The sequence below is a fragment of the Rhinopithecus roxellana genome, chromosome 8 (assembly GCF_007565055.1).
Source record: "Rhinopithecus roxellana isolate Shanxi Qingling chromosome 8, ASM756505v1, whole genome shotgun sequence".
NCBI classification, from domain to species: Eukaryota; Metazoa; Chordata; class Mammalia; order Primates; family Cercopithecidae; genus Rhinopithecus; species Rhinopithecus roxellana.
Genome location: NC_044556.1, coordinates 136,110,389 through 136,124,036, shown reverse-complemented (window position 1 = coordinate 136,124,036; position 13,648 = coordinate 136,110,389). Strand labels below are relative to the sequence as shown.

General features: G+C 36.0%; 1 protein-coding gene across 1 annotated transcript in view; it reads right to left on the bottom strand.

Annotated features, from left to right (window-relative positions):
* HMCN1 (hemicentin 1) overlaps window positions 1-13,648 on the bottom strand; it is a 470,019-nt gene that overhangs the window by 226,958 nt on the left and 229,413 nt on the right. Inside the window, 4 exon segments of the mRNA XM_030936855.1 lie at window positions 462-606; window positions 2,709-2,836; window positions 4,037-4,132; window positions 7,807-8,001. Of these exon segments, the coding sequence (XP_030792715.1) occupies window positions 462-606; window positions 2,709-2,836; window positions 4,037-4,132; window positions 7,807-8,001 (564 nt within the window).

The window sequence follows — 13,648 nt, the reverse complement described above, 5'->3', positions numbered from 1 at the left end:
TTAAGTTATTTAACATGCAAGAAGATTGGAGCACATGAGGTGACCTTTAGAAAAGCTTAGGTCATTTCTAGCTCAAGCACAAAGGGGTCATTAGTAAGGATATGCTTGTTGCACAATCCAAAAAGAAAAGGCAATCTGGAGGGTATAATGAGTTCAGCTTGTCTGAAATTAAAATGTATTTTTAAACATAATTCTTTGAGAGCCGAGGTCACTTTTAACAATTAAGAAACCACTTACAAAAGCCCTTGGCCAGACTCAGCTGGTGACTCCTAAGAATGTCTTTTTGTGTACATAAAAAAGGGAAATCTGGAAACATCATTAACAATGTAGATATTGTTCAAGAAATAAGAAATAACAATTAAGAGAGACTGTAATTAGAGGAACAGAGTTATTTGATTAAAATATAGGAACAACTACTTTGTACACAGTTTGGAAACAATAACATTGGGTGTGTCTCTTACCATGCACAACCACAGAGGTAGTTTTGTTATTTGTCCCAGCAACGTTACTGGCCACACAAGTATATTCACCACCATCCTGAAGCTGAACTCTTTCAATATGGAGGCTCCCATCACTGCGCACAGTGATGTAAGGATTTTGGAGCAACTTAAAGGAAAAAAAAAAAAAGGTAATTTTTATTTAAAAAGAAAGGAGTTGTGAGAGTCAAAAATGAATCTGCCTTTTTTTTTTTTTTTTTTTCCAATCAGGTTACTAAAAGTCTATACACAAAATATTTTAATGTCCTTAAGTGAAAAATGATGAGCATAAATGTTACCAAGAGTGTGATTGTATAATTTAATCCTGATATACCTCCAAATATTATACCTATTAATATTTATCAGAGAGTTAAGCACAAGCTAAAAAAAGAAAGATACAGATATGACTTGTTTAATGTTCCTGCAAATTTTGTCATCACTCAAAACCCAAATTTCACTATAATTTTTACTTTTGGCTTAACTTGTTCTTTTCCAAGAAAGCCTTATTACCACTAGCTATGGTATCAAAAAAATATCAAATGGCTATTTGATATTTTTATTTTGGCACATAGGCCCTTATTAATGCCAAGGGAGAAGGACTTAATCTCAACATCCGCCCTTGTTAGGTAATAGATGCAAATATTAGTGGACAATATGTGATATATGAATTGTGTCAGGGAAGTCTGATAATATTTTCAGTTAAGAATGATCGCCTGTAAATCTGTATCATCCACCTACACTGCTTTTTATTTGCATAAAAACCTGAGAAAAAATTAGCAAACCTCACTTAAAAATAAATGTCCTTGTAGAATGATAGTATTTGAGCACACATGATGGGGGTTTCACCATGTTGGCCAGGCTGGTCTCAAACTCCTGACCTCAAGTGATCCATCCACCTCAGCCTCTCAAAGTGCTGGGATTACAGGTGTGAATCACCACACCTGGCCCACATTCCTAATTTTCTTAAGAAGTAAATATACAAAAATATACTTCTTGTATATTTCTTGAGACTCTAATTACAGTCTCTCTTAATTGTTATTTCTTATTTCTTGAACAATACTTGTGTGAAGATACTTGTGTGCTCAAATACTATCATTCTACAAGGGCATTTATTTTTAAGTGAGGTTTGCTATTTTTTCTCAGACTTTTATGCAAATATGAAATTTTACATCTTCTTAGATGGAGTCAATTCATTTTTTTTTTTTTTGAGACGGAGTCTTGCTCTCTCACCCAGGCTGGAGGGCAGTGGCACGATCTCGGCTCACTGCAACCTCCGCCTCCTGGGTTCAGCATATTCACCTCTAATCAGTACTGTAAGAGAGTGAGTCCCAATATTCTAGAAAATGGAAAGAAAAATGCTCTGAACCAGAAGAAAATTTATTGCCATAGATAGCTTATTTACAGAAAAAATTTCATAGAACTGTAAACATTTTTCACATCCTTTCATAAAAAAATTTACACTGAAAAACAATGACAATATATATCTACATTTTTATATAGTTCATAATGAAAGATATGTTTAAAGTTAATAATAATAAAGACTGATATACAAAATGGAAGAATTTTATGGGAATATTAACGTTTAATAATGTACTACAAAGAAGAGCACAAAATATTTAAGTGCTATGAAAATAACAATACTTGCTTCAGTTCTTCTATATTCTGAAAAAAGTTCACTAGTGACACTGAATTTAATATAAAATTATGAAAATTACACTATTTCTCAATTTCATTAATGCCAAAATAATATGAATAACAAAAATGTTAATAATAAAGAAAAGCTTTGGTATACTTATAAAAACATATTTTTGTATATTTATTAAATTGATACTTTTGGTGACTGGAATATATTACTTGTTACTCAAGAAAATTAGGAATGTGGGCCAGGTGCGGTGATTCACACCTGTAATCCCAGCACTTTGAGAGGCTGAGGTGGATGGATCACTTGAGGTCAGAAGTTTGAGACCAGCCTGGCCAACATGGTGAAACCCCATCTCTACTAAAAAATACAAAAATTAGCTGGGCATGGTGGTAGGCACCTGTAATACTGCTACTCTGGGGGCTGAGGCATGAGAATCCCTTGAACCTGTGAGGCAGAGGTTGCAGTGAGCCTAGATCCCACCACTGCACTCCAGCCTAGGCGACAGAACAAAACTCCGTCTCAAAGGGGAAAAAAAAAAAAAAAGAAAAGAAAATTAGGAATATGAATGCATGCATTTAAAATGTTCTTACCATAGCTGAATTCTTAATCCACCGACGTTCTGGAATGGGATTTCCAGCTAACAGAGTACAGGGCAAAGTAAGCTGCTGTCCTTCAATAACATTGGCCACTGAAGGGCTGATTCCAATAAGTGGAGCAACTAAATTAGAGAGAGCACAGGCACTTTCAACTCTATTTCACCCAAAAGAAAGGTAAACCACTTTACAGACCCCAAAGACTATAAGTTATGCTATAAAAATTTGAGTTTTCAGAAACAAAATATTTACATGAAAATGGGTATGATTTTGAAAGTAAAAATTAAAGTCTCCTTCTAAGTAGGGGGAATGCAAAAGGACAGGTAATACATTAGTGTAGAAGTAAAAAAGGTAAAAAAGAATGTTTATGACATCAAAGGCCTGAAATGTCAAGCCAAGGTATTTGCAATATATTCAGTAGACAAATGGAGAGTAACTGAAAACATTTATAAATAGAAAAGTGGAATCATCAGGATCATTTCTGGGGGAAATATTAATCTGAAAACTAAGTACACTGGAAGAAATGGGATCAATAAGGATGCTGTTGTAATAGCTCAAGCAAATAATACGAGGTTGACTCTCTTAGATGGAATGATAAAGGAGTATTGTAAATATGCCCTTCTCTAAGAATTAATGAATAAATTTAACATAAAGTAAAATCCCTAAGTGATTTTACTTGGAAAATTTATACATAGACAAATGAAGACATATTTTAAAAACTGTGTAAAAGGTTATTAATGAGAAACATGTACTGACAGATATAAAAACACATTAAATGCTATACTAATTTAAGCAATGTAGTACTATTTCAGAAATACAATTCTGAGGAATAGACATGGGGACATAAACTTACTACGTGATCAAATGGGTATTTTAGTCAGTGGGAAGATAATATTCAATAATATATATTGTGTCAAATGTCTTACTACTTGGAAATAAATGATATATTTTTACCTATCATACACAAAAATAATTCCATGTTGACTAAAATAACAAAAGTAAAAAAGGAATCAGAAAAGACCACGACTCTAATATGTGTGTGTGTGTGCGCGCGCGCCTGTGTGTGTGCGCGTGCATGTGTGTATTCATGTTTAGATTTAAAACAATTTATTTATATTGACCTTCATTTTGGAGCAGATAATCTCTAAGGTTATTTCCAGGACTAATATTCTAAGAAATATGAAATGTGGTAGGGAAGGGAAGGCTGGTCTAGTAATTAGTTATTTATCTTATTTTTTTTTAAGTGGCACAGGCAAGAGACGACATAGTAAAAGAAGTCTGATGATTTTGAAGACCGTGGTATGTAGACATTCAATTGATCTTACCAAGTCCGGTCACTGTTATTGTTGTCTCTGACTGGATCTTTCCAAACTGGTTTTCAGCTTCACAAATATAGGTTCCTTTATCACTTGCCCATAAGTCTAAAAGGAAGAACTCATTTACTCATCTAATACCATCTATGGAGCATTAACTATGTGCCAGAAACAGTGCTGAGATCTGTGGATGGAAAGTGTGCACTGCCTTCTGGTAGAGGAGGGGACATACACAGAAACCAGCAGTCACACCACAGTGAAATAAGTACTACCAAAGAGTCCCAGACAGTGAGTTCTGGAAACAGAGACAGAAGTGACTGCATGAAGGCAATTGGAGAAGGATTCACACTGAGGTAATATCTGAGTGAGTAGAATAGAGGAAGGGCAGTCCAAATCTAATAGATTACAAAAGCAAGAGCTTTTGTAATGACTAGAAAAATCATGGCCCGTACAAAGAATGGAAAGCTGTACCATCAATGAACTCTGCACCACCACCCTGTTAGAAGCTTGCAGGGGAGATTTTTTAGTTGATGCAATGATTGGAGAAGTCTGCTGGCATTCAGTGGGTAAAAACTAGAGAGATGATACATCGGGCAGATTCGCAAATAAACAATTTTCCCAAGTCCAGCACGATTTTGAAGCTCCCACTGAAATGTGTGTATTTCATAACTTTGTTTGTAACTACGTGAGTCTACAACCTAATTCTGAATGCATAGAAGAAAGACAGAACTTTAGTAATAATTGCACATCATCTTAGAAAATCACTTCACCAGCTTGGAGTTTTTGAGTCATCAATCCTATACTCCTGCGTGAGCCTGCATTTGAGCTATTGAATTCATAATGATGCCACATAAATGTATCTTCATATTGTGTAGACAATGTCAGAGTATTTACATAATGAAATATACATTATTTTAATATAAATTACTTTCCCTCATTTTTCATTTGTATGTGTTAGATATTAACATAATTTTTATGTAGTTAGATCAAATATATAAAATTTTTCCAGATAATAAAATGATATTACAAAATATTTGTAATTAAAGAGGGTATTGGAGCCATGAGGATGGGGACTACTGAGTTATAGGTTGTGTGGGGATAGTCAGGAGACTGAAGTTGAAGAGGTGGGCTGGTGCCTTCTCAAGAACATGGTTTTGGCCGGGCGCGGTGGCTCAAGCCTGTAATCCCAGCACTTTGGGAGGCCGAGACGGGCGGATCACGAGGTCAGGAGATCGACACCATCCTGGCTAACACGGTGCCCGTCTCTACTAAAAAAATACAAAAAAAAAAAAAAAAACCAAAAAACAAAAAACAAAAACAAAAAAAAAAAAACGAGCCGGGTGAGGTGACGGGCGCCTGTAGTCCCAGCTACTCGGGAGGCTGAGGCAGGAGAATGGCGTAAACCCGGGAGGCGGAGCTTGCAGTGAGCTGAGATCCCGCCACTGCAATCCAGCCCGGGCGACAGAGCGAGACTCCAGCTCAAAAAAAAAAAAAAAAAAAAAAAAAAAAAAGAACATAGTTTTGTCTTGTGAGCAATCAGGAAGGAAGGAGAGAATTTTAAATAGGGGAATGAGTATAACCTTGTAAAATATATGACCCAAAATAAGCAGTTTAATCTATTGATAAGATTTGAACAGAGAGAAGTGCAGCTTTCCAGTATGAATAGTTCCATACTATCTCAGATAAAGAACCATGACAACGTTTCCATTCCTCTGCTAACCATCTGCATTTAATTGTAGAACTGCATCTGGTAAACTAAGTCAGCATCCACTCTAAATAGCAGACATTCATTTGGAAATAAAAATTCAGCAAACCACCCGATTAATAAATCATACATTAGTTCTAACCAGGATATTTTTTGTATTCCGAATTCTTGGGCTAATTTGTGCAGAAAAACAACATACCATGAGAACCAAGTTTCTAATCACTAATTTCCTTTCAGACAATTTAATTTTGACAATTAGTCAACTGTTGCTCAAGATACTGAGTTCTTTTATTCTTCCTTTTCTTTCATCTCCTTTAATTAATTTGTTTTCAGGTCTCACTTTTTATCAACATCTGGGTTGTTTCTCATCATCACTCTTTGAGCTTTTCAATGTTCCCTTTCTCTCATCTCTCTTCCTATCTTGTAGCAGTGTTGTTCTGAAACAGTACTTTCATGTACCTTTTCCTGCCTATCAAACTTGGAATGGGGCTCTCTAACTTCTAGCTCATCAAATCCATTTTTTTCACCTGGACATTCAAGTCATGCACAATCTGACCCAATCTGATGTGTGTTTCCCAGTAGCTCCTTTTATGGGCATCCACTCAGAGAACAGACTGCAAACTACCTGGGTGAGGGACGCTACATCTGACTCTGTCCACCATAGAGTTCACCACAGAGCTGAACACTGAAGCACTTGTTAGTAGACAATGTAATTGATATCTGGAAGTTTAAGTGGCCAATGTACATTTAATACTGTTAATAAACTTGGGCCAGGCACGGTGGTTCACAACTGTAATCCCAGTACTTTGGGAAGACGAGGTGGGTGGATCATTTGAAGTCAAGAGTTTGAGACCACCCTGTCCAACATGGTAAAACCCATCTCTACCAAAAACACAAAAATTAGCTGGGTGTGGTGGTTCACACCTGTAATCCCAGTTACTCAGGAGGCTGAAGCAGGAGAACTGCTTGAACCTGCGAGGTGGAGTTTGCAGTGAGCCAAGTTCATGCCACCGCACTCCAGCCTGGGCAACGGAATGAGAACACGTACCCACCCAAAATATAAAAATGAAAATGGGGCCGGGCGCGGTGGCTCAAGCCTGTAATCCCAGCACTTTGGGAGGCCGAGACGGGCGGATCACGAGGTCAGGAGATCGAGACCATCCTGGCTAACTCTGTGAAACCCCGTCTCTACTAAAAAATACAAAAAACTAGCCGGGCGAGGTGGCGGGCGCCTGTAGTTCCAGCTACTCGGGAGGCTGAGGCAGGAGAATGGCGTGAACCCGGGAGGCGGAGCTTGCAGTGAGCTGAGATCCGGTCACTGCACTCCAGCCCCGGCGACAGAGTGAGACTCCGTCTCAAAAAAAAAAAAAAAAAAAAAAAAAAGAAAATGATTAAAATAATTAACTTAGCAGTAACTGATTGAAAGCTTTCTATAAAATACCCCAAACATCCCATTATTTTTAAAAATGCAATTAATTATCTAAATGCTTTTCCTCCTCTTGTAACACCATGCAATTATTCTTAGCATTATTTGAAAAAATAGAAGGTGCTTCCAAATATCTGAATACTGAATAGCTTATAAAATATTTAGATGAGAAAGTAGTTGGCTTTTGTGGGGGTGGCAGGGATCTTTTGCTTCAGGCAGATACAACTTTTAATAAAGGAGTTTCCAAAGCATCCCTATGTTGTTATGTACTGTTAGACAAAATAAGTAAACTAATAGTAATATTTTACCTTTCTATACAACAATTATTTCAAGAGTCAAGGTAATGTGACCACTTATCTATGTAGAGGCTCAGGTGACTCTACTTGCAATAAGAAATGGTAAGGTATGAAGAAGTCATATTGTTTCATAAGCCTTTACGATAAATTAATGACATACATTTGAATAAAATATAACTCATTTATGATAATTCCCAAATATAAAATGCCAGTACTATTTCAAAGTAAAATGCAATGAACATAAAATGTGTTGGCAAGATTAATATATTATTTTAAATAGCAATACCTATGTATAAAACATAAACGTACAATATAAAAGTACATATTCATACAAAATATATTTCCTTCAACCTACTTAAAATAAAGAGAGCTCCTGTTCTTAGTTGGCTGATGGAACTAACTGAAAAAGGTCTTGAGAAAATCGGCATGTTGTCTAATCTTCGCCATTTGATTGTTGGTTCTGGATAACCCTGAACGTAACAAGGTAATGTCACATTTGAGCCAATTTCCATAGACACGTCAGCAGGTTCTTGTATGAAAACTGGAGGTGCTGGAAGATATTACAAACAATAAAAAAGTCATTGGTATATTATCCAGGTATATTAAACATAAACTTAAACATTAAACTGTCAAACTGACTGAATTTGAATTATTGTTTATATTATATTGTAAATTTACCCTGTTGATATTCCTCTCTTATGTAAAAATGAGTGTTTCTTTTTTGCTTTATAAATGAAGAGAGACACTTAGAAGCCCAACCATTTCCTTAAAGTGATAGATGATAAAAAGAGTGGGAGTTCAAATTATAATTACCTTAAATAAAGAGAATCTTTCTGAGGACTCTGTTCTGTTCCATTGGTCTATATCTCTGTTTTGGTACCAGTGACAGACTGGATTAAGAAAATGCGGCACATATACACCATGGAATACTATGCAGCCATAAAAAAGGATGAGTTTGTGTCCTTTGTAGGGACATGGATGCTGCTGGAAACCATCATTCTCAGCAAACTATCACAAGAACAGAAAACCAAACACCGCATGTTCTCACTCATAGGTGGGAACTGAACAATGAGATCACTTGGACTCAGGAAGGAGAACATCACACACTGGGGCCTATCACGGGGAGGGGGGAGGGGGGAGGGATTGCACTGGGAGTTATACCTGATGCAAATGACGAGTTGATGGGTGCTGACGAGTTGATGGGTGCAGCACACCAACATGGCACAAGTATACATATGTAACAAACCTGCACGTTATGCACATGTACCCTAGAACTTAAAGTATAATAATGAAAAAAAAAAAGAGAATCTTTCATTCTAAAAATTTGTTTTCAATTTTAGTTTCTGTCAAATTGCTCAAACTTTAAGACTATCTTATAAATAAGTGGGCCTTATAATAAGATATTTTTGACACTTTCCATAACTTGCTCCTTTGATTGAATTTTTAAATTAATTTATACCAGAGTTCATTCTTTCGTAATCACTATATAACAAGCTAACACTGTTTACTGCTAAATTATATCCTTGTTCAATATCATATTCTTGCTTCTCATACCTTTCACATTTTTGAATTAGAGAAATTTAAATTTGAGAATAAATAATACAAATTAAAGTAACAGAATGTAGTATTTGATAAAAAGAGAATAGGGAGAGTTTAATATCTTAGACAGAATTAAGAAATGATTCAGAAACTATTAAAATTATAGATAAGAGGCTACAGATGTCCACATAATTCAGGTAACCACAGAGATCAGGGAGGAAGACGTAGAAATACATCAGAGGCACATCTTGGCAAACATAGGAATCCTGTTTAGGGAGGATACTGTCAGCAAGTTCAAATAGATGAGGCTCTCAATACATCCTGGAAACTTATGGGTGATGAGACATCAGGCAAGGAGAACTACACAGGGTACTTCTGGAGGCAATGGATGAAACCTGCTCATACAGGACTCTAAGAGGTGTACCCTAGGGAAGGCTCTTTGATAAAGTCAAGGTTAAATCTTGGTTAGAAATGATAATTATCACTTATAGAGTCAGAGGTTGTGTTAAGTGCTGTCCATTATTTATCTCATTTAATCTTCACAATATCTCTATGGGGTAGGTATTGTTATTACTCTGATTTTATAGATGAAGAAACTGAAATACAGCTAATTTGCTAAGTATCACATGGAGTTGAATTATGGAAGCACGATTAAAAGCCAAGTCAATTCAACTTTGGAGTCACCATTCTTTGCTATTATATTAACTTCTCCTTTTCTATGGCTTCTCACAACTACTCATAGTCATACTAGTTAGCAGGCTCATAAATATTCTTACAGAGATCACTTTTCTTCCCATGGGAATTCTGGATTTGATGTACAGTTGTCTCTTCAGCAGCATTAGTGGTTTTTAGCATAGGTTAAAGAACCTCCTCCAACTCTGCAGCCTCATCTCCTATTATTTCCCTTTATAAATGTTACTACCTGGGCAATCAGCATCCCTTGTTCTTCTCCAAACAAGGACTGACCTTTCTCTTATAGTACCTTGTTATTACCACCTCCCACAAGTGTAATGTCTGCTATTGATCTCTAGCTGTTCAAATATTGGCAATCTTTTAATCTGGTTTAAAAGGCCCCTCCTCTATGATGCCATCTCTTACCAGTTGAGATGAGCATGATTTCTTCCCTCTCTAAAGTTTCAGAGAACTCACTCTCTACCACTCTCATAGCAATCACCACATTCAACCTGTTGTTATACTATGTTTGTTTTTTATTTCCTAGAGAGTTTATATTTGTAACCGTATTTTTATCTTTTACAGCAGCTAACATAGTACTTTGTGCATTATTCATGGCCACTGGATATGTGTGAATGAATTTTTGAATCAGTATGACAACACTTCAGTAATAACCCAGTGTGTGTTTGTGTGTGTGTGTGTGTGTGTGTGTGTGTTTGTGTGTGTGTCTGGTGCATAAGTGTATATAACAACCTTGACCCAGAACATTGAACTTTCACATGGCAATTTCAGAAGCCCTCTTATTTATTTATTGAACCCAAACAAATTAAATTAGGTTAAATACCATAATTGAACAATATGATTTTATAAATAAATGGTGTATCAGTGTTTACAGTTTTCTTAATCCATCTATATGGGAATTTGACTTATAAAAATAATAGGCAAAATAAACATATTTTAAACATAGTTAATAGAATAGCTCATAGCTTGCTTATTCTAAGTGATATGGTTTGGATCTGCGTCCTTGCCCAAATCTCATGTCGAATTGTAATCCCCAAGTTTTGGAGGAGGGGCCTGGTGGGAGGTGATTGGATCATGGGGGCAGATTGCCCCCTTGCTGTTCTCGGGATACTGAGTAAATTCTCATGAGATCTGGTGATTCAAAAGCGTGTAGCACCTCCGCCTTTGCTCTCTTCCTTCTACTCTGGCCATGTAAGATGTACCCGCTTCCCTTTTGCCTTCTGCCATGATTTTAAGTTTCCTGAGTCCTCCCTAGCCATGCCTTCTGTGGAGCCTGCACAACGGTGAACCAATTAAACCTCTTTTCTTCATAAATTACCCAGTCTTTGGGATTTCTTTATAGCAGTGTGAGAACAGACTAATACACAAAGTCTCTAAGACCCAGTTACTTTTCTCTAGATAAATGGAAGTCATTTATTCTAAAGCAGGTGGCTGTTCTGAAAAATGGAAGTTAAGTTTAAAAGTTTCCGGATTCGTTAGGCTCAGAGTATGGGCAGGTAAATGCGGTGATGGACAGAAAATAAATTCCAGAACAGCACAAAGATATGCAGAAGCCTGGAATCAACCAAGTACTTGGAAGAAAACCCAGTTTACTGACACATTACAACACAGGCATCAGTGAAAATGAAGGCAGATTTCAATTTTCAGAACTAAGAAAGCCAAGAACAAACTGGAATAAAAAAGGGTAAGCAAACTTCAACCTGTACCAACAAAACTCAATTAAGACTGGAGAAGTCATCCGTCATAAAGCAGCTTTGAGAACAGCATCATGCACAAAACAAGCACAAGGTCAAAGAATATATGTACTGGTATCACAAAACAAGGCAAATGAGAATACTAGGCACTAGGTAAGCAGCCAAGGCAGCATCAATGACAAGCAAACCTCAAAAATGAAGCAACTCCTAACACAGCCAAGAAGCTTTTTAAATACTTCCTACTCCTGAATGTAGCCAACATGACTTCCAAGTGAATTACAGTGGGTAGATGGTAAATACATTAATGAAACTAAGGGAAAGAAGAACAGCAGTGAGTGTACTACCATGCATGGTGCTTCTACAGAGGAGGCTGTTTGCTTAGAGAGGTGAAGAGCACACTAAGTGGCTTCAAATGGCAACTCTAAGCTTGAGAAAATGATTTTACCTCCTCCAGTTAAAATATCCCCATCAACAAGAAAGGCATAACATTTCCTATCTTATGTTGTTAAAAGAGATGATCTTTATTAATCATTTAGTATATAATAATCACTCAGATATAAACTCTCATTAAAAATATTGTAGAGTTAACTTATTCTCAACTGGAGTTTAATACATCTAGGTTAATTTCTGTGGTTAGTTTAATGTATCTATGGTTAATTTCAATTTTGGCTTCTTCTTCATAGAGTCTGTTAGGATGATGTTTGATCCTCTGAGATCCTAAGTATTTGTTTGCAAGCATCTTGAGATCTGCACAGGGTTAATGCCACAGTATAACTTTGCTGTAACTTACATATAGATATGGTTGTGTACACACATTATTCTGCAAATATAAAAATCACAAACAGATTGACCATCTTGCTCCAAAAATTATTCCATAAAATTATTCTAGTTCCCTTAGGGACAATTAAATATATGTACTCCATATGGTGACTCTTGCATTATTTTAGTCAGAGATTTTCTTTCCTAAAATGACTGGACACATTGTTTTGGTTCCACCAAACCACAAAGCATGAAACTACAGTCTAAGACTCAAACCCTGTGTGGTATGGAATGCTACAAATAAAATCACTGCCAAGCCAACTTTTTGTTTGATGTAGCCAGTCCTCTTTCCTTCCAAATGACTTCACAATTCACTATCCCTTTTTACAAAGGATAAAAATCATTGGTAACTTTCCCTGTTGACCTGAAATGTCCATAATTTAAAACCATGATAATAAGTAATAGGAAAAAGGGCATTCACTACAAGAAGCTAGAACTCAAAAATCATATTAAATAGCCTTTTCATTCTTTTTTGATCTAGTATTGTTGATATGAAGTAATATGCCCACAAAAACAACCTGAAAGTTCAAATGATATGGATAAAAGCATGTTTTTCTTCCTAAGTCATAAGCTACTTAAATTTATGCCCAATAGTTTTGGAACTCAAATGAACAATTTTATGCACTACTAAGCTTAATACTTAACTTGTCTCAAGCCCTTTCTTTAAAAAGTTAAGCTGAAACAGTGACTTTCACATTAAAATCCCAATGCTTAATCTTAAATACTAAGCTGCTATTATATAGGCATTTCCATATGATTTTTCAAGGTTCAAAGAATCATAACGACCACTTAATGTGTGAAGTTAATATTCATTTACATGATACATGTTTCATTAAACAGCTTTAGGGGAACAGCAATAGCAGCTGATATGCTAGGTGTATGTTATGATGATATCTCGTTTTATCTTTACAACCAACCAATGAGGTAGGTACCACTTAGATCATTATTTTATAGATGAGGAAAGTTAGGCAGAAAACCCATTCTCTGTCAGAGTCCACCATTTACTTAACCACTATATAAGTTCTGGGGAAAGTTTTGATTTCATATGTGTTTACCTTTAAACCTAATAGTGATAGCTATAATTATCACTACAACAGTGATTCACATGGTTCTTGGCATTTACATATTACATCTACTAGAATATGTAACCACAGTGTGATGTGAACAGACAAGGTCTATTCAACCTTTGTTATTCAAGAAAACAAGCTGAAGGTCAAAGAATATATGTACTGGTATCACAAAACAAGGCAAATGAGAAGACCAGGCACTAGGTAAGCAGCCAAGGTAGTATCAATGACAAGGAAACCTCAAAAATGAAGCAACTCCTAACATTATGAGCTACAATGAGAAAGATCTAACAGCGAATATGGTAATAGTTAATGCAAAACAGAAACATGAATGGTACTGACTTTAATACTAAGTTATTTGGCAATTGTGAACAATGGTCAAGGT